The 16,467-nt window shown below is 73.1% G+C and overlaps 3 protein-coding genes across 4 annotated transcripts; 1 reads left to right on the forward strand and 2 right to left on the reverse strand.

Moving 5' to 3' along the window:
- Positions 1 to 229: 229 nt before the first annotated feature.
- GANAB (glucosidase II alpha subunit) lies at positions 230 to 6,318 on the reverse strand. Of its 2 annotated transcripts, XM_072880966.1 has the most exons (25): positions 6,269 to 6,318; positions 5,819 to 5,932; positions 5,622 to 5,730; positions 5,415 to 5,542; positions 5,147 to 5,326; positions 4,750 to 4,815; positions 4,281 to 4,380; positions 4,084 to 4,168; positions 3,903 to 3,999; positions 3,638 to 3,818; positions 3,411 to 3,564; positions 3,093 to 3,328; positions 2,885 to 3,011; positions 2,730 to 2,809; positions 2,352 to 2,495; positions 2,149 to 2,245; positions 1,971 to 2,072; positions 1,647 to 1,890; positions 1,493 to 1,557; positions 1,279 to 1,355; positions 1,075 to 1,149; positions 875 to 988; positions 677 to 789; positions 489 to 589; positions 230 to 404 (listed from the first exon to the last, which is right to left on the reverse strand). In XM_072880966.1, exons 1-25 carry the CDS (start codon positions 6,286 to 6,288, stop codon positions 295 to 297), a joined length of 2,919 nt encoding a protein of 972 aa, XP_072737067.1. In that variant the 5' UTR covers positions 6,289 to 6,318; the 3' UTR covers positions 230 to 294. The 2 variants fall into 2 exon arrangements, with proteins under 2 accessions (XP_072737067.1, XP_072737068.1); XM_072880967.1 differs by lacking the exon at positions 4,750 to 4,815 and having other exon boundaries at positions 231 to 404.
- A 548-nt stretch (positions 6,319 to 6,866) lies between these two features.
- On the forward strand, positions 6,867 to 8,610 carry ZBTB3 (zinc finger and BTB domain containing 3). Its single transcript, XM_072880969.1, has 2 exons — positions 6,867 to 6,935; positions 7,167 to 8,610. The coding sequence occupies exon 2, from the start codon at positions 7,192 to 7,194 to the stop codon at positions 8,392 to 8,394; it is 1,203 nt and encodes a 400-aa protein (XP_072737070.1). The 5' UTR covers positions 6,867 to 6,935; positions 7,167 to 7,191; the 3' UTR covers positions 8,395 to 8,610.
- A 374-nt stretch (positions 8,611 to 8,984) lies between these two features.
- On the reverse strand, positions 8,985 to 11,747 carry RCE1 (Ras converting CAAX endopeptidase 1). Its single transcript, XM_072880968.1, has 8 exons — positions 11,517 to 11,747; positions 10,969 to 11,071; positions 10,801 to 10,884; positions 10,658 to 10,736; positions 10,160 to 10,327; positions 10,011 to 10,082; positions 9,407 to 9,469; positions 8,985 to 9,316 (listed from the first exon to the last, which is right to left on the reverse strand). The coding sequence occupies exons 1-8, from the start codon at positions 11,729 to 11,731 to the stop codon at positions 9,093 to 9,095; spliced, it is 1,008 nt and encodes a 335-aa protein (XP_072737069.1). The 5' UTR covers positions 11,732 to 11,747; the 3' UTR covers positions 8,985 to 9,092.
- Between the last annotated feature and the right edge of the window lie 4,720 nt (positions 11,748 to 16,467).

The raw sequence follows: 16,467 nt of genomic DNA on the forward strand, positions 1-16,467 counted from the left end.
GGGTGGGGTGGGGGCACAAGGGGGGCAGGGGGGGCACGCAGAGCCTTGGTCCCCATCCCCCACCAGCCCAGCCCCTGCCCCCCACTTGGGGGGGAACAGGGGGCAGAGGCAGCACCCCCCAGCCCCCCCAAACCAACCGGGGACAAACCCCCGCTACAGCAGCCAAGGGGGCAGTGGGGGGTGGGGGGAGCTCCCTGCCCCCGGTTGGGGGGTCCCGGGGGCTGTGGGGGTCCTGGGGGAGGGGAGGCAAGGGCAGCCCCCCCCCCCCTCCCCAGCAGCAGCCCCCCCCCTGCATTATCGCAGGATGATGGCCCAGTCGTCACCGATGCGGACCCCCGGCTTGCGCAGGGTGAGGACGGAGGTCTCGGCCTCGTGGTGGAAGTCGAGGCGTGTCTCAGAGCCATCTGGGGGGGACAACAGGGGGTGAGGGGGTTGGGGGGGTTGGGGGTGTACCCACCCCCGGCGCCCCCCCCGGCCCCCCTACTCACCTGCAGGACGGAGAATGACGGCAGCCGGTTTCCCCGCGCCCAGGATAACCACACGCTCAAGCCAGGCCGGGGTGTCGAAAGAGCCCCGGGGGTCCGCCGAGCTGCGGGGAAGGAGAAGTGGGGGTTTGGGGGGTTCAGGGGTCCAGGGAGGCTGGAGAGGGGTCTGGGGGGGGAGCCGGGGGGGGCACCTGGCCGTCAGCGTGTTGCCAGCGAAGGTGAACTGCCGGTGCAGGTAGCGCGCCTTCGTCTCGTAGTCAAAGCTCTGGCCATCGTCCAGGAAGAGATCGCCCTCGGCCGTGCCCTGGGGGGGCAACGGGGGTGGGGGGTGTCAGGGGAGTGGGGGGTGTCTAGGGAGTTTGGGGGATCTGGGGGGGATCTGCACTCACCTGGGGGCTGAGGGCCACGTAGAGGGTGAAGGGGTCCCCCCGCATGCACTCAGTGGAGCGCCGCACCCGCTCCTGCCGCGGCACCACCGTCCCACCACGCTGGAACACCGGCACCTGCGGGGCAGGGAGGAGGAGGTGGGCCCGGCCCCCCCCCCCGGCCAGACCCCGTACCCCTCCCCAGCCCCGTCCCCGTCACCCACGCTGCTCATGGTCACCGGCACGTAGAGCGTCTGGGGCGCGTGGTGCTTCTGGTGGGAGGTGACGTCGTACCACACCTGGGGGTACCAGAAAGCAGTTGGGGGGGGAGAGACCTGGACCCCCACAGCCCCCCCCCCAAAGCCTGCAGACCGCCCCCCAGCTCCCCCAAAGCCTGCAGCTCCCCCACAGCCCCCGCACAAGCTCACCTCTCCCTTGCCAGGCAGGTAGACCTGCACGCCACGGGCGCCCTGCTCCGTCACGGGGTGCACCAGCAGCGCCCTGTCTGGGGAAGGCGTGGAGGGGGGGGGACCCTGGGTCAGTGCTGGGGTGGGGAGACCCCGGGTGGGGATGGGGGGGACCCCCAATGGGGGCGGGGGACCCCTCAGGGGCAGGGGCAACCCCACGGCAAAGCCCCCTCACCGATCATGTACTGGTCATCGATGGCGAAGGTGGTGGTGTCCTCGGGGTACTCCATCCAGAGCGGCCTGGGGGAAAAGCGGGGACGTCACGGACCTTGGGGAGGGGGGGTGGGGGTGGTTTGGGGGGACCCCCAGGGACCCCCGCGCCCGCTCACCTCATGACAGGCAGCCCGTGGCGGTGGCAGCGGTAGAAGGCGGTGTACCAGTAGGGCAGGAGAGCGTAACGCTGGCGGACGGCGGCGCGGATCAACGCCACGTTCTCCTCCCCGAAGAGCCAGGGCTCGCGGCGCGCCGTGTCCAGGTGGGCGTGGGCACGGAAAAAGGGCTGGAAAGCGCCCGCCTGGTACCACCGCACCAGCAGCTCCGCGTCGGGGTTCTTGAAGAAGCCCCCCACGTCCGCTGCGGGGGCAGGAGGGGGCTCAGGGCGGCCCCCCCCGGCGCACCGAGCCTCCCCCCGACCCCGCTCTCGCCCCGCTCACCGCCGCAGAAGGAGAGGCCGGCCAGCCCGAAGCTCAGGCACATGGGGATGGTGATCTTCAGGTGCTCCCACTCGGCCGTGTTGTCGCCCGTCCACACCGCGCCTGCGGGAAGGGATGTGAGGGGGGGGGGGGCACGCACACACGGGGGGGGCCCCCCGGGGCGGACCCCCACCCTCACCGTAGCGCTGGGAACCGGCGAAGAAAGCCCGGCTCAGCACGAAGGGTCGTTGCTGCCCGCCCGAGCGCTGGATCTGCCCCTCGGCCGTCGCCATTTGCTGCGCAGAGGGGAGGGGGACGGAGAAAGAGGTTGTAAGGGACCCCCCCCCCCGCCCCCATGCGGGTGGGAGGCACAGGGGGGGTCCTGGGGGGGGCCGCGCTCACCACGTAGAGGCCGTAGAGGTTGTGGAGGTCGCGGTGCTCCCAGCCGCCGTGATGCACCGCGTCCTTGTGCATCGTCACCTCGGGGCCGCTGAAGACGGAGGGTTCGTTCATGTCGTTCCAGGTGAAGAGGTTCTCGGTCGAGCCCTGGGGGAGGGGGCCCACGGTGAGGGGTGGGGGGCAACTGGGGGGCAGAGGGGTGGGGGGCAGCAGTTTGGGGGACACACGAGCAATAGGTGAAGATGGTGATTTGAGAGCAGAAAGGCAACGGGGAGGGATGACAGCGACTCGGGGGGCCACACGCCTGCCGGGGGCACTGACGGCGATGGGGGGCTGACGGCGATGTGGGGGCCACGCACCCGCTGGTGGGGGGCTCCTCACCTCGTACTGGTCGTAGGCGAACATGGAGGACCACCACGCGCGCATCTCGGGGTTGGTGAAGTCAGGGTACGCGGCAGAGCCTGGGGACAGTGCAGGGGTCAGCGTGGCCCCCCCCCCCGGGCTCCCCCCAGGACGCGCCCCCCAACCCCGCTCACCCGGCCAGCACCAGCCCTCGTAGTCGCTGCCGTCCTTCGTCTTGACGTAGAAGCCGCGGGAGCGCAGCTCGTTGTGGACGCGATAGCTGCTGTCCACCTTGATGTGGGGGTCCACGATGCTGACCATCTGGGGGGGGGGGCGGAGACACGCATCAGCACCCAGGGGGTCCCCCAGCTCCCCTCCAGCCCCTTGGCGGGGGTCCCCCACCTTGCGTTTCTTAGCAGCCAGGCGTTCCAGCATGGCACGGGGCCGGGGGAACTTGCTGGGGTCCCAAGTGAAGTAGCGCTTGCCGTCGGCGTGTTCGATGTCCAGCCAGAGGACGTCGCAGGGGACGGCGTGCTCCTCGAAGCCCCGCTCCACCGCCGCCACGTCCTCCTCGTCGTTGTAATTCCAGCGGCTCTGGTGGTAACCCAAGGCGAAGAGGGGGGGCAACGCCTGGGTGCCTGCAGGGGGACAGCGGGGCTCAGAGTGGGGTCCCCAGCACCCCTCTCCTCTCCATTCGGCCCTCCCCGCCCCGCGGCGTACCCGTGAGGGCGGCGTACTGCCCCGCCACGGCAGCGGGCGTGGGACCCAGCAGCAGGAAAACGTCGACGATGCCGCTCTCCGACATCCAGCGCACGTCGGTCTGCGGCGTCTCACCTCCGCCCTGCATGTAATCCAGCAGCTTCCCGAAAAGCGTCTGCGGGCGGGGAGGGGGTGTCAGGGCCCCGCCAGACCCCTCCAAGGACCCCCCCCACCGCCCGTCCCCGCACCTTGCCGGCGGTGTTGGAGCTGATGTCCACCCAGGTCTCGGCAGCGTTGAGCCAGAAGATGCCGAGGGTGCGGCGGGCGCTGTGTGCTAGCAGGAGCGGGACGGAGCCGTAGAGCGCCATGGGGTTGTAGAGCTCGTACTGGAAGACGTCCAGGTTGTAGAGACGGTACGGGTCCCCCCCCCTGCGAGAGGCCAGGCGGGTCAGCGTCCCCCCTGCGGTGCCACCGTCACCCCCCCGCCCCCGACTCGCCCTCCCCGCCACTCACTCGGTGGTGCGGAGCCGCAGGCTTTCGGCGTGCTCGGGGATGCCGTAGACGTGTTCGAAGCCGGGCAGGGAGAAGTCCAGCCCCACCGAGGTGGGCCCTGCGGCGGGACGGGGTGGGGGGGTGAAACCGAGAGGCCCTGCCTCGCACCGGCCCCCCCCCACCGCCACGGGACGGGTCTCACCATTGGGTTTGGTGTCCGTGTGCGTCTTGAACGTCTCCTCCCAGGAGCCCGGCTCCTCCGCGGCCTCAGCCGTGGCCTCCGTGGGCTGCGGGGCCAGATGCCAGCAGGGATGGGTGGGGAGAGGGGCTCTCCCAAAAGAAAGGGGGGGCCCATCTCCCTGCTGGCCCCCAGCACCTTGTCCTGAGCCCCCCCCATACCTTCTCGCTCTGGTTGCTGGCGTCCTCCGTCCCAGCGGCAGCTTCCTCCTGCGCTTCAGCAGCCGCCCCCTCCTCTGCTGTGGCCTCCTTGGGGGTATCCCTGGGGGGGGCAGGGTGGTTACGGGGGGCCGGGGCACCCTGGTCGCCGCAGGCAGAAGTCACGCAACGCAGCAGGGTCGCGGAGGGGTGGGGGGGACGGACACAGGACCCCCCGGTGGGCACTCACTTGGGGCCCCGAGATGGGGAGAGCACCCCAACCACCCCCCAGCTCGCTCGGGGGGGCAGCTCCTCGCTTCTGGGGGGACGGGGACGGCCCCGGCCCCTCCTGCCCCCTCCTCCTCCTCCCTCCCGCCGGGGCCTGCCTGGCCCAGGGGGCTGTGGGGGGATGCTGCACCCTGGCCAGGGCCCCCGCGGGGGGCCGGGGGGGGGTGGGGGGGGGCAGAGACAGCAGCAGAAGCCACAGATTTACCTATGGAAAAGGGTCTTGATCTTATCCCACAAGCTACCGACCGAGCTACTAACTTTATCCGAGAAACTGGGGCGCGGGCGGGGGGGAAGCGCAGCCAGAAACAGAAACACAGCGAGAGTCAGTGCGAGGAGCCGCCGGACGGACAGACGGACGCGGCCCGGCCCGGCTCCCCCCCTCCTTCCCCATGGGCTGCCCTCCCTCTTGGGGGGGACCCTCGGAGCGCTGCCGTTCCCCCACCCTTCCCTGGGGTTCACCTTTACCGGTGGGGAGCGGGGACAGCTGGGCACCCCAAGCTCCCCAGGGGGGTTTGCTGGGTGCCCTGGGGTGGGGGGAACCCTGGGGGGGGGGGCCGGTCCCGCCTGCCCGGCCGCAGAGCCGCCCCCCCGGCCGTACTCACGAGTCCCGGCGGCGTCGGAGGTGCTCAAAGAAGAGGAGGCCGCGGGCGTTGACGCTGCAGAGCAGCTCCCGGCCCTGCAGCAGGTCCATGCGGAACGGCTTCTCCGTCACCAGCAGCCGGTGCCCCGTGGGGCCCAGCGACAGCTCCAGGCTCCCCTCGTCCCGCCCCGTCACCGCCAGCCTGCCGGGAAGAGGGGGGGGGCTGAGTGCGGCAGCGTCCCCCCACCCACGTCCCCCCAGCCCTGCGTGCCTCCCCGCCCGGCGCTCACCGCTCCACGGGCGGCTCCGCCACCAGCACATCCGGCACCTCGAACCGCGGGCGCGGCGGGTTCAGCTCCTTGATGCGGATGCGGGTCACGTTGCCCTGCAGCCCCCACAGCTCCAGCAGCAGCGGGACCTGCAGGGGGGAGGGAGGGACGCGGTGTCAGCGGGACGGTGGCAGCCCCCGCAGCCCCCTTCCCCGGTCCCGCACGGACCTTGGTGGCTTCGTTGACGAGCTGGAGCCTGGCGGCGTCGGGCCCGAGCTGCAGCGACTCCAGGAGGGCTCGGTACGGCGAGTGCCCGGGCTGCAGGCCGCGCTGGCGCCTGCGGTGGTGGCGGGGGGCGGGGGGGAAAGCCTGAGCGCCAGCCCCGGGCCCGGCTCCCCCCCCCCCGCCGGTCCCCCCGTACCCACCTGCAGAAGCCGCTTTGTTCGCACGTCTTGAAGTTGCTCCGGTCCACGGCCAGGGCGGCCCCGAGGCAAAGGCAAAGGCAAAGGGCCGCCCAGAGCAGCGCCGCCGGCCGCCGCCTGCGGGGGGACGGGGGCGGGTCGGGCGAAGGGCAGGGCCGCGGCTCCGCCTCCGCCACGGTGGGGAAGGGGACGGGGAGGGACGGGGGGGACACGGGGACCAAGCGGGGAGGGGGGACGGGGAGCGGGGCGCCACCGGGCTGGGAGGGGGTGGTGGCGGGGGCTCGGCCGCAGCTCAGGCCCGGGGTGCCGGGGGGTCCCGGGCGGCGGCCGCTCGGGGCGGGGGAGGGAGTCCCGGGGGTCCCGCCGGGGGAGGGGGGGCGGCTCCCGGGACGCGGGGTCCCCCCGAGCGGGGGAAGGGGTCCCGGCCGTAGGATCCCCCCGGCGCACGCTCACCTCCCCGGCGCCGCCGCCATCTTGGATCGGGCCTGACCCTTCACCCCGCCCCTGGCCCCACGCCGCCGCGCCCCATTGGCTGCGGGGAGCCCCGCCCGCGAACCCGCCCTCGGCCACACCCCCCTCAGCGGGGCGGAGCTTGGGGCCCGCCGGCGCGCGCGCGCCCCCGCCCCGCCCCGGCTCACCTGTTTGCCGGGGTGACCGTAGCCCCGCCCCCCCGTCCGGTGATTTGCGCGCGAGGCGTGAGAGATCGGAGGGAAGGGGCGGGGACACGCCGCGGGGGGGGGGGGGGCGGGCAACGGCAGACCAATGAAAGCGCGGAAAAGCTGAGTGACAGCTGCGTGCGCCCAATCAGAACACCCTCCCGGCTCGGGGACCCGCCGCCCGCTGAGGGCTTCCCCGGCAACGCCCCGCCCCCGCGGTCATGGCAACCACGGCCATGACAACCGCGGCCCGCCTCTTCCCGGGAGGGCGGCAGCAGGCGCCAATCAGCAGCCCGTCGCCATGAGTGGCGGGAGGCGACGGCCAATCAGCATGCTCCGCTGACCCGCGTCGTCCGGGCCCCGTTGAACAGCAGGCGATCGGGCCAATGGGAGCGGGAGCGACCGGCCGGCGGGGCTGCCAATCAGCGCGGAGGGGCGGGGCGTCGCCAGGCCGCTGCTTTGTGGTGAGTGGGGACGGGGAGCGCGGAACCGGGACGGGCCTGAGCGGGCCCCGCCGGGGCGGAGCGGGGCCTGACCGGGCCTGAGCGGCCCCCGCCGTGCCGGCCCTGCCGCTTCCCGGCCGGGGCCGGGCCCTCTCAGCAGGCCGGGCCGGCACCGGTCTCCTGCGGCCCCGCCACCGGGCAGGCCCGGCTGACCGCCCCCCCTCCCCCCCCCCCGGCCCTGTCACCCCGCAGGCCCGGCAGAGCCCCGCGGGACGCCATGGAGTTCCCGGAGCACAGCCGGCAGCTGCTGCGGGGGCTGCGGGAGCAGCGGGCCCAGGGTTTCCTCTGCGACTGCACCGTGCTGGTGGGCAGCGCCCCGTTCCCGGCCCACCGCGCCGTCCTGGCCGCCTGCAGCGCCTTCTTCCACATGTGCTACGCCGAGCGGCTGGACAAGGGCGACCTGGTTTGCCTGAACAGCGAGATCGTCACGCCGCCCGCCTTCGGGCTGCTGCTGGAGTTCATGTACGAGGGGCGGCTGGCGCTGGCCGCCACGCCGCTGGAGGACGTGCTGGCGGCCGCCAGCTACCTGCACATGAACGACGTCGTCAAGCTCTGCAAGAAGAAGCTGCAGGCGCGGGTGCCGGCCGAGGCCGACAGCACCAAGCGGGAGGAGGACGCCCCCGGCAGCCCCCCGCTGCCCCCCGCCGCCCCCCAGCAGCGCCCGCCCAGCCCCGGGGCGCCCCTCCTGGCCCTCCCCGGCCCGGCCCCCCAGGCTGGGGGCGGCGAGGAGCAGGGCACGCTCCCCGCCGAGCCGCCGGTGCCCTGCGTGGACGTGGCCGACACCACGCAGCCCGGCATGGAGGGCGACTGGCCCCGCGCCGCCCCCCCGGAGCTCCCCCTCCCCAGCCCCAGCAGCTCGACGGAGGCCGCCCCCCGCGCCGCCTTCCCCGCGGGCGAGCTGCCCGCCCCGGGGGGGCTCTGCGCTGGGCCCTGGGCGCCCGCCGCCCCCGGGGGGCTGCTGCCCGCCACCGTCAAGGTGGAGGCCATCGTCATCTCCGACGAGGAGCCCGAGGCGGGTGCCCGCCGCCCCGCCGGCCTCTTCCCCGGGCCGTCCCACGCTGCGCGGCCCGCGGCCTTCGGGGAGGCGTCAGGGGAGCCGCTGCCCTTCGGGCTGCCGGCACTGCGGGAGCCGCTGTTCCTGCCGCCGCTGGAGGGGCGCGGGGGCTTCGGGCTCTTCGCCGAGGAGGCGCCGACCTGCCCCACCTGCGGGAAAACCTTCTCCTGCTCCTACACCCTGCGCCGCCATGCCACCGTGCACACACGGGAGCGCCCCTACGAGTGCCGCCATTGCCTGCGCAGCTACACCCAGTCCGGGGACCTCTACCGCCACATCCGCAAGGCCCACAGCCACGGGCCGCCCACCCGCGGCGGCGGCGGCGCCCACGCCGACCACGACCGCGACTGCGACAACCCGCCCTAAGCGGGGACGGGGCGGCGGAGCCGGCGGGCGGTGGGACCCGGGGGCGCCGGGGGGCGGGGCCTGGGCCTGGGGGCGGGGCCCTGCGGCGGGGGGGCGGAGCGGGTGTACGGCAGTCACGTGGGGCCGTGAGGGAATAAAGCGCCGCTGGAAACGGGCAGCGGGTAGTCCCTGAGGGGGCGGGGCCTGCGGCCACGCCCACGCGGCGTCCCTATTGGCTCTCGCGCAGCCCAATAGTCGAGCGGCGCCGCCAGCGCACCTACCCTTCCACAACGCATGCGCCCGGCAGCGGCGGGCCGATCACGGTAGCGCCCCCTGGCGACTGGGAGGAGCTCGGGCACCCCCAGTCCTGTCCCAGTCTGCACAGGGCCAAATCCCAGTCCGGCCCAGTCCCAGCCCCTTCAACCCTGTCCCAGCCCTGGCAGGCCCCCGTCCACCCACTTGGTCCCACCCCACTCCCTCCCAGTTTGTCCCACTCGCCCCCCCCCCAGTTCATCCCAGTCTGTCCCACTCGCCACCCCCCCCCCGGTCCATCCCAGTCCCATCCCACTCCCGCCCAGCCCCAGCCCAGTTTCTCCCAGTCCCGACACACCAAGGCTTAAAGCACTTTAATCACAAAAATAGAGCTCTGTGCGGCGGCACCTATAAAAACGGGGTCGGGGGGGGTCGGGGGGATCCGGGGCGGGCGCCCCGCACCCGGGTCAGGAGCAGGTGGGGGGGGCTCCCGGGCGGGGGGCACAGGCCGGGGCCCCCCCGAAGAAGGCGGGTTCGGTGAGGGGGTGCAGGAGGAGGAGGAAGAGCAGGACCCCCAGCAGGTAACAGGGCAGCAGGGCCCGGCGCCGGGGATGCTCCAGCGCCGCCCCCACCGCCGGGAACCCCATCGAGTTGCAGAAGGAGTGACACAGCACCGGGCCCGCCAGGTGGCCTGTGGGACAGACGGACGGACAGACAGAGTGGGGTCAGCACGGCTGAGCCCCCCCCTGCCCCGGCCCCCCCCGCCCCCCCTGGACCCCACCTGTCCTGAGGAAGATGAAGGCTGTGTAGGCGCCGAAGACGGCCGTGTAAGAGAACTGGAAAGCTGCGGGAGAGAGGGGGGATGGTCGGGGAGGGGCTGAGCACCCCCATATCCCCCCAGGAACACTGTACCCCCCCGGGCTCCCCACGTCACCCCAGGCATCCCACATCCTCCCCCAGACACCCCGAATTGCCCCGAGAACCCCAAATCCCCCTCAGACACCCCAAATCCCCCCTTAGACTCCATATGTCCCTTAAGCGCCCTATGCCCCCCCAGGCACCCTACACACCCCTTCCCCACCCTGCATCCCCCTCGGGTACCCCACCCCAAGCACCCTGAGGCCCCCCGGGAACCCTGTAGCACCCCGGGAACCCTGTATCCCCCTGGGCACCCCACACCACCCCAGACACCCCAAATCCCCCCAGACACTCCCTATGTCCCCTAAGCACCCTACACCACACCACCACCACCCTTGGGTGCCTCACCCTGCCTTGGGCACCCTGTATTCCCCTGGGCATTCCACCCTGCCCCAAGCACTCCATATCCCCCCAGCACCCCAAGGCCCCCAGGCACCCTGGAGTCATGTCCCCCACCCCGGCGGTACCTGCCGACATGAAGATGCTGCCGACGGAGCCCTGCCGGAACCGGAGCTGCTCGATAACATGGTGGAAATGGGCTGGGGGGCGAGAGAGGGGCCGTGAGGGTCGGTTTGGGGGTATCCGAGGGGGTTCCTGGGGGGGGGCCCGCACTCACCCACGCCAAAGAAGAGGGGGCAGGCGAGGACGGCGGGGCCGGGGCCGGTGCAGGGCACCAGCATGGGCAGCATGCAGGCGCGGAAAACCAGCTCCTCCGTCAGCGGGGCCACCACCTGGTTCCGCAGCCAGCGCACGTCGCCCAGACACAGCGCCCAGAAACGGGGGTCTGCGGGAGAGGCGGGGGGGGCATGGCCACAGCCCAAAACCCACTGCCGCTGACCCCAAAACCCGCTGCCCCGCTCGGGGTCCCCTGACACAACAGGCCCCCCCCCAAAACCCACCTCTGCCACCCCCAAGCTCACCACACCTCATTAATCCACTCAGATCCCCAACCGCCCCCCAAAGCCCACCACTATGTCCCCTTACCTAAGCCCCCTAAAACCCGCTGCTGTCCCCCAAAAGCCCCCATCCCGTTATCCGCCACCCTGCTTGGGACCCCTTACCCACTGCCCCCCAGCCCCTGACCCCCCTGCCCCAGAGCCATCCCCCCCCTTACCAAAAGCCACCCTGACACCATCGAGCCAGCGCCAGGGACAGTCCATGGAGAGCTGGATGAGGGGCCCCAGGAAGAGGATCTGGGGGAGATGGGGGGTCAGGGGGGGCCGGGGGACCGTGTCCCCACCCCAGCCCCACACCTACCATGGTCAGCAGCAGCGGCAGGAGCGTGGCCGGCACCAGCCCCTCCAGGCGCAGCCCCAGCAGCGCCGGCAGTGGGGTGTCCGGCTGCGGGGAAGAGAGTGGGGTCAGCACGGCTTGGGGGTGCCACACCCCGGCCCCCCCCCAAGTTGGGTCCCCCCCCAACCTCACCTTGACGCCTGTCAGCTCCTTCCAGAGCCAGACGAAGGCCGGGGAGAGCCCCGAGACCACCAGGACGCTGGTGAAGCGCCGCTTGATGACAGACGGGTGGTCCCTGCCGAGGGGGTCAGCACGGGGGCGGGGGGGCTGCCCCCGACAGAATCGCCCACCCCACAGACACTAAGGAGCTCCCCCAGGACCCCACAACCCTCCCTTATGTACTCTATAAACCCCCCAATACCCTGAAAACCCACTCCCAAGTACCCTCAATGCACCCCAGGCCCCCCAGATTCCCTACAAACCCCACCAGGACCCCCAGACCTCCCCCAGATACCCTACAGACCCCCCAGACCTCCCCCGGGTACCCTATAAGCCCTGCCAGGACCCTATACTTCCCCAGATATCCTACAGACCCCGCACACCTCCCCAGGTACCCTATAGACCCCCAGACCTCCCGTGGGTACTCTACAGACCCCCAGTAAGCTCCCATGCCCCCCAGGTACCCCGGAGCTCCCCCCGCCCCCGGCTCTCTACACCCCCCGACCCCACACCCCCCGTACCGCGGCAGGGGGCTGCCCCAGACGTAGAGGCTGCCCACGTAGGAGCAGGCCAGGCTGAGGCAGGCCAGCACGGCGGCCCAGCACGGCCCGGGGCCGGCGGCGGGGGCCGGGCCCGTTCCCGGTGCCGCTCCCGGTGCCGCTCCCGGTGCCGGCCCGGCGCGACCCGGCGCGGCCGCGGCCCAGGACGAGCCGCCCGCGGCCTCCGACACCGCCATGGCGCCGCGGGGCGGGGCCGGGGGGGGGGCCCGGCGCCGCGGGGCGGGGCCGGGGAGGGGCCAGGCGCCGGGGGGCGGGATAGGGGCGGAGCCAGGCGCCGGGGGCGGGAGCGGGGCGGGGCAGGGGGCGGGGCGGGGCCTCGCGGGGCGGGGAGGCGGTGGGAACTGGATGGGAAACTGGGTTGGAGCTGGTGGGGTACTGGGATGGGGAACTGGGACCAGTAGGGGAACTGGACTGACCGGGGAACTGGGGCCATCTGGGGAACTGGGACCAATGGGGAACTGGGACTGACTGGGGAACTGGGACCAACTGGGGCAACTGGGACCAACTGGGGGAACCGGCACCAACTGGGGTAACTGGGACCATCTGGGGGAACTGGGACCAACTGGGGTAACTGGGACCGACGGGGGGAACTGCCACCAACTGGGGAACCGGCACCAAGTGGGGTAACTGGGACCAACGGGGGAACTGGGACCAATGGGGGAACTGGGACCAACTGGGGTAACTGGGACCAACGGGGGAACTGGGACCAATGGGGAACTGGGACTGACTGGGGGAACTGGGGCCAACTGGGGTAACTGGAACCGACAGGGGGAACTGGGACCAATGGGGGAACTGGGACTGACTGGGGGAACTGGGACCAATTGGGGAACTGGAACCAATGGGGGAACTGGGACTGACTGGGGAACTGGGGCCAACTGGGGCAACTGGGGCCAACTGGGACCAACTGGGGGAACTGGGACTAACTGGAGGAACTGGGACCAATTGGGGTAACTGGGACCGATGGGGGGAACTGGGACCAACTGGGGAAACTGGGACCAACTGGAGGAACTGGGCTGGGGGTGCCAGTCCCAAGTGAACTGGGTGAACTGGGCCGGCACAGGGACACGGGGGTGCTCCGTGCCCCGTCCCCCGTCCCCGTCCCCTCAGGCCGTCCACTCGGCCAGGCTGGCCACCTCCTGCCGCCACGCCTGCGGGACGGGGGGCTTAACGGGGGCTAACAGGGGGTAAGGGGGGGGCACCCCTGGGGACCCCCCGGTGACAGCCCACCTGCCCCTCGCTGCTCTGGGGACACGTGCCCTCCTCCTCCTCCTCCGTCCGCCGTCCCCTCCGCGCACGGGGACCCTCCGACGGGGACCCTGGGGGGGGTAAAGGGGGTGTAAGGAGCCGGGCGGGGGTCGTGGATGTCCCCCCCCCCGGCTCGTCCCTCACCCCCCCGGGTGTCCCCCGCGCTGCCGGGGGTCTCGCAGGAGGCGCAGGGCAGCAGGCGCCCGTGGGTGACCTCGGCCAAGCTCCGCCGGGTGGCCGCCACCAACGCCGGGGTGTCCTCGACCTGTGGGGACATGGGGCAGGGGGGGAGAGGGTAAGACACCCCCCACCCCCACCCCCCAAGCTCCAGGGTCCGTTCCCCCCCCGCACCCCCCCACCTGCATGGTGCGCAGGCAGGCCTGGCGAAAGCGGGCGCTGGTGCTGCCGGCCACCACGGCCGTCACCGCGTCCAGCACGACGGGCAGGGACCGTGCCAGCCGCTCCTGGCCCTGCGGGATGGGATGAGATGGGATGGGGGGGTCAGGGTGCGCTGGTGGCCCCCCCGGCCTCCCCCTCCCCGCCCCGGCCCCCACCTCCTGCCGGCGGCGCAGCTCCTCCAGCACGGGGTGGACGAGGGTCCGGAGGCCGCGGGCCAGCGCCGGGCGGCTGCTCAGCAGCGTCTGGTCCAGGTGGGCCAGCAGCAGCCGGCGGGCATCTGCGGAGGGTGGCCGTCACCGTGGGGGGGGATGGGGGACAGCCGGGGCCCCCCCGGGGCTGCGGGGACACCCCCAGAGCGTGGGGACACCCCCGGACCATGGGGACATCCCCAGAGTGCAGGGACATCCCCAGATCATGGGGACAGCCCTGGACCACAGGGACCCCCCTGAACCATGGGGACACCCCCAGAACCATGGGGACACCCCCAGAGCGCAGGGACCCCCCTGAACCATGGGGACCCCCCTGGAGCTCAGGGACACCCCCAGCCCGCCAGCCCCCCGCCCCACGCACCGGCGTCGTACGCCTGGAAGGGATCCTCGTGGCGGAGGAAGAGGAAGAGCAGGAGGGTCTGGGGACGACGGTCCCCATCCGGGGTGCCCGCTCCCTGCCGCACCGCATAGGTGGCATCGGGGGTCACCAGCTCTGCGGGGACAAGACGGGGCGCTGGGGGTGCTCCCGCCGGCGGGACCCCCCCACCGACACCCCCAGGACCTCCCGCACCTTCCTCGCCCTCCGGCCGGGCACAGGGGGCCACGGTGAAGCCGAATCGCTCCCAGTCCGCTAGCCAGGAGGGATCCTGGAAGAGCCGGGGCCGGGGCGGCGTGGCCGGCAGCCCCACCGGGTCGTAGAGGAACAAGTGGCCACGGTCAAGGAGAACGGCCCGGCCCGGCGCGTGGCCCCCCCGGCCCCCCCCCCCCGGGCCCCCGGGACCCCGGGATATGGCGATGGCGGCGAGGCGGGTGGGCAGGTTGGGGGCCGGGCTGAGGCAGGGGCAGAACGCGGCCGCGGAGAGGATGCTCAGCTCCCCCCCCAGCCCCGCGGCGGCGGCGGGCAGGGGGACGCGCAGCCGGGTAGGGGTCCCCGGCGTGGGGTGGATCCTGCTGCAGGGGGGGGCACCCCCAGGGTCTGCCGGCCTGGAGCGGGGGAGAGATGGGGGAGGCGGGTGCCGTGCCCACCCAGCCCCCAGGACACCCGGCACCCCGGGGACAGTGGGGCTGCGCTGACCCCCAGGCACCCCGTCCCTGTCCCGCTGACCCCCAGGCACCCTGTCCCCGTCCCCGTCCCTGCCCCGCTGACCCCCAGGCACCCTGTCCCTGTCCCCATCCCTGCCCCACTGACCCCCAGGCACCCTGTCCCTGTCCCCGTCCCTGTCCCGCTGACGCCAGGCACCCTGTCCCTGTCCCCATCCCTGTCCCGCTGACGCCAGGCCACCCCCTCTGCCTCCTGGTGACCCCGAGCCACCCTGTCCCCATCCCACTGACCCTGAGCTGCCCTGTCCCCATCCCACTGCCCCCAATCCCCCTGTCCCCGTCCCCATCCCACTGCCCCCAATCCCCCTGTCCCTGTCCCCATCCCCGTCCCCATCCTGCTGCCCCCAAGCCCCGCTGTCCCTGTCCCCGTCCCCGTCCCGCCGGTGGCTGCCGTCCCAGTTAGCCGTCCCAGCGCTGCCCTACGGTGCGAAGTGCCGGCTCTGGACCCGCAGCCGCGCTCCTGCCAGCGCCCCGGTGCTCTCCCGGCTGCGGGACCCAGGGACGGGGCTGTCACCGGGCTGCGTCCCCTATGTCCCTGTCCCCCATCCCCATCCCTTGCCCCTGTCCCTCGTCCCCATCCCCGGGAGGGACAAGCCACCCGGTGTGGGGTGTCCCCAGGGCAGGGGGTGTCCCTAGGGTGGGGGGTGTCCCCAGAGTGGGGGGTGTCCCTGGGGCAGGGGGTGTCCCCAGGGTGGGGCCAGGGAGGGGGGGGTCCCCAGGGCAGGGGGTGTCCCCAGGGTGGGGGTGTCCCCAGAGTGAGGGGTGTCCCCAGGGTGGGGCCAGGGAGGGGGGTGTCCCCAGGGTGGGGTGTCCCCAGGGTGGGGGGTGTCCCCAGAGTGAGGGGTGTCCCCAGGGTGGGGCCAGGGTGGGGGGCATCCCCAGGGCAGGGGGTGTCCCCAGGGTGGGGGTGTCCCCAGGGGCTCACCCATAGGTGTGCGAGGCCACGGCGCCGTTCACGCTGACACAGAAGTGAAACTCCACCTGGGGGGAGGCGGGTGTCGGCACGGGAACCCCCCCATGGGTGCACCCCGGTGTCCCCCCCGTCCCCACCGTGGAGACGGTACCTCGGGGTACACCACGCTGGTCTTGTGGACGAACCGCCGCAGCGCGACGCAGTCGGGCGACAGCGAGCCGGGGGGGGGGCTGAGCTGGGGGGAGAGGGGAGAGGGCTGGGGGAGGGGGGGGCACCCCGATGCCCCCCACAAGCCAGGCCCCCAGGCGGGCAGACTCAGCGAGGGGGGGAGGTCATGCTTGTTCACACTGGTTTTGGGGACCAGCCTGGCCCCGCCAATGGACTGGGACCAGTTTGGGGAACAAACACACCCCCACCAAGGGACTGGGACCAGTTTGGGGGCCCAGCCCGTCCCCCTCGGCCCTGGTGTGGGTTTTGGGGTGCCTCTCGCTCCCCGGTGACCCCATTCTGCCGTCCCCCACCCCCCGCCGAAATCAGGCCGCCCCGGCTATATTTATCCACCCGCCCTACTTGCGGCGGGGGCCGGTGCTCCCGGGGGGCCCCCGGCCCCAATTCCCCCCCGTCAAGGTCACCCCGGGGCACGGGGAAGGAGGGCGGTGGGGGGGGCCGGGGGGGTGCGGGGGGTTCCCCAGCCTCACCTGGAAGGCCGAACGCAGCCGGGCTCGGTCCAGGATCCGGCCGCAGCACGGGGCGGGGGCACGGGGGACCCCCGGCAGCTCCAGCACCCCCGGGTGGCTGCGGGGGGTGGTTGGGGGGCACAGTGAGGACCCCGGGCGGACGGGGGCTGGTGGCGGGGGGCCGGGGACGTCTCCTACCTCCCCGCAGCGCCTCGGCACCGACGTGGCGGCTGAGCTCCCCGGCGGCCGCCACTGTGGGGACAGGGGGGTGGCGGGGTCCCTGAGCCCCCCCCCTCCCCCCGACCCCCCCGGCTCCCCACGCACCGGTGATGGTGCAGCGGGGCCGGCCCGTGTCCCCCGCATCCCCC

This window comes from Ciconia boyciana, chromosome 16, assembly GCF_034638445.1.
Source record: "Ciconia boyciana chromosome 16, ASM3463844v1, whole genome shotgun sequence".
NCBI classification, from domain to species: Eukaryota; Metazoa; Chordata; class Aves; order Ciconiiformes; family Ciconiidae; genus Ciconia; species Ciconia boyciana.

Coding starts and splice junctions, on each gene's coding strand:
- ZBTB3 (XM_072880969.1), top strand. CDS start 7,192: ATGGAGTTCCCGGAGCACAGCCGGCAGCTGCTGCGGGGGCTGCGGGAG.
- GANAB (XM_072880966.1), bottom strand. CDS start 6,288: ATGGCGGCGGCGCCGGGGAG. Junction 5,543..5,621: donor TCGTCAACGAAGCCACCAAG/GTCCGTGCGGGA, acceptor TCCCCCCTGCAG/GTCCCGCTGCTGCTGGAGCT. Junction 5,327..5,414: donor GCGGAGCCGCCCGTGGAGCG/GTGAGCGCCGGG, acceptor TCTTCCCGGCAG/GCTGGCGGTGACGGGGCGGG.
- RCE1 (XM_072880968.1), bottom strand. CDS start 11,731: ATGGCGGTGTCGGAGGCCGCGGGCGGCTCGTCCTGGGCCGCGGCCGCG. Junction 10,328..10,657: donor TGGTGTCAGGGTGGCTTTTG/GTAAGGGGGGGG, acceptor CCTCTCCCGCAG/ACCCCCGTTTCTGGGCGCTG. Junction 10,083..10,159: donor CCCCCTCTTCTTTGGCGTGG/GTGAGTGCGGGC, acceptor CTCGCCCCCCAG/CCCATTTCCACCATGTTATC.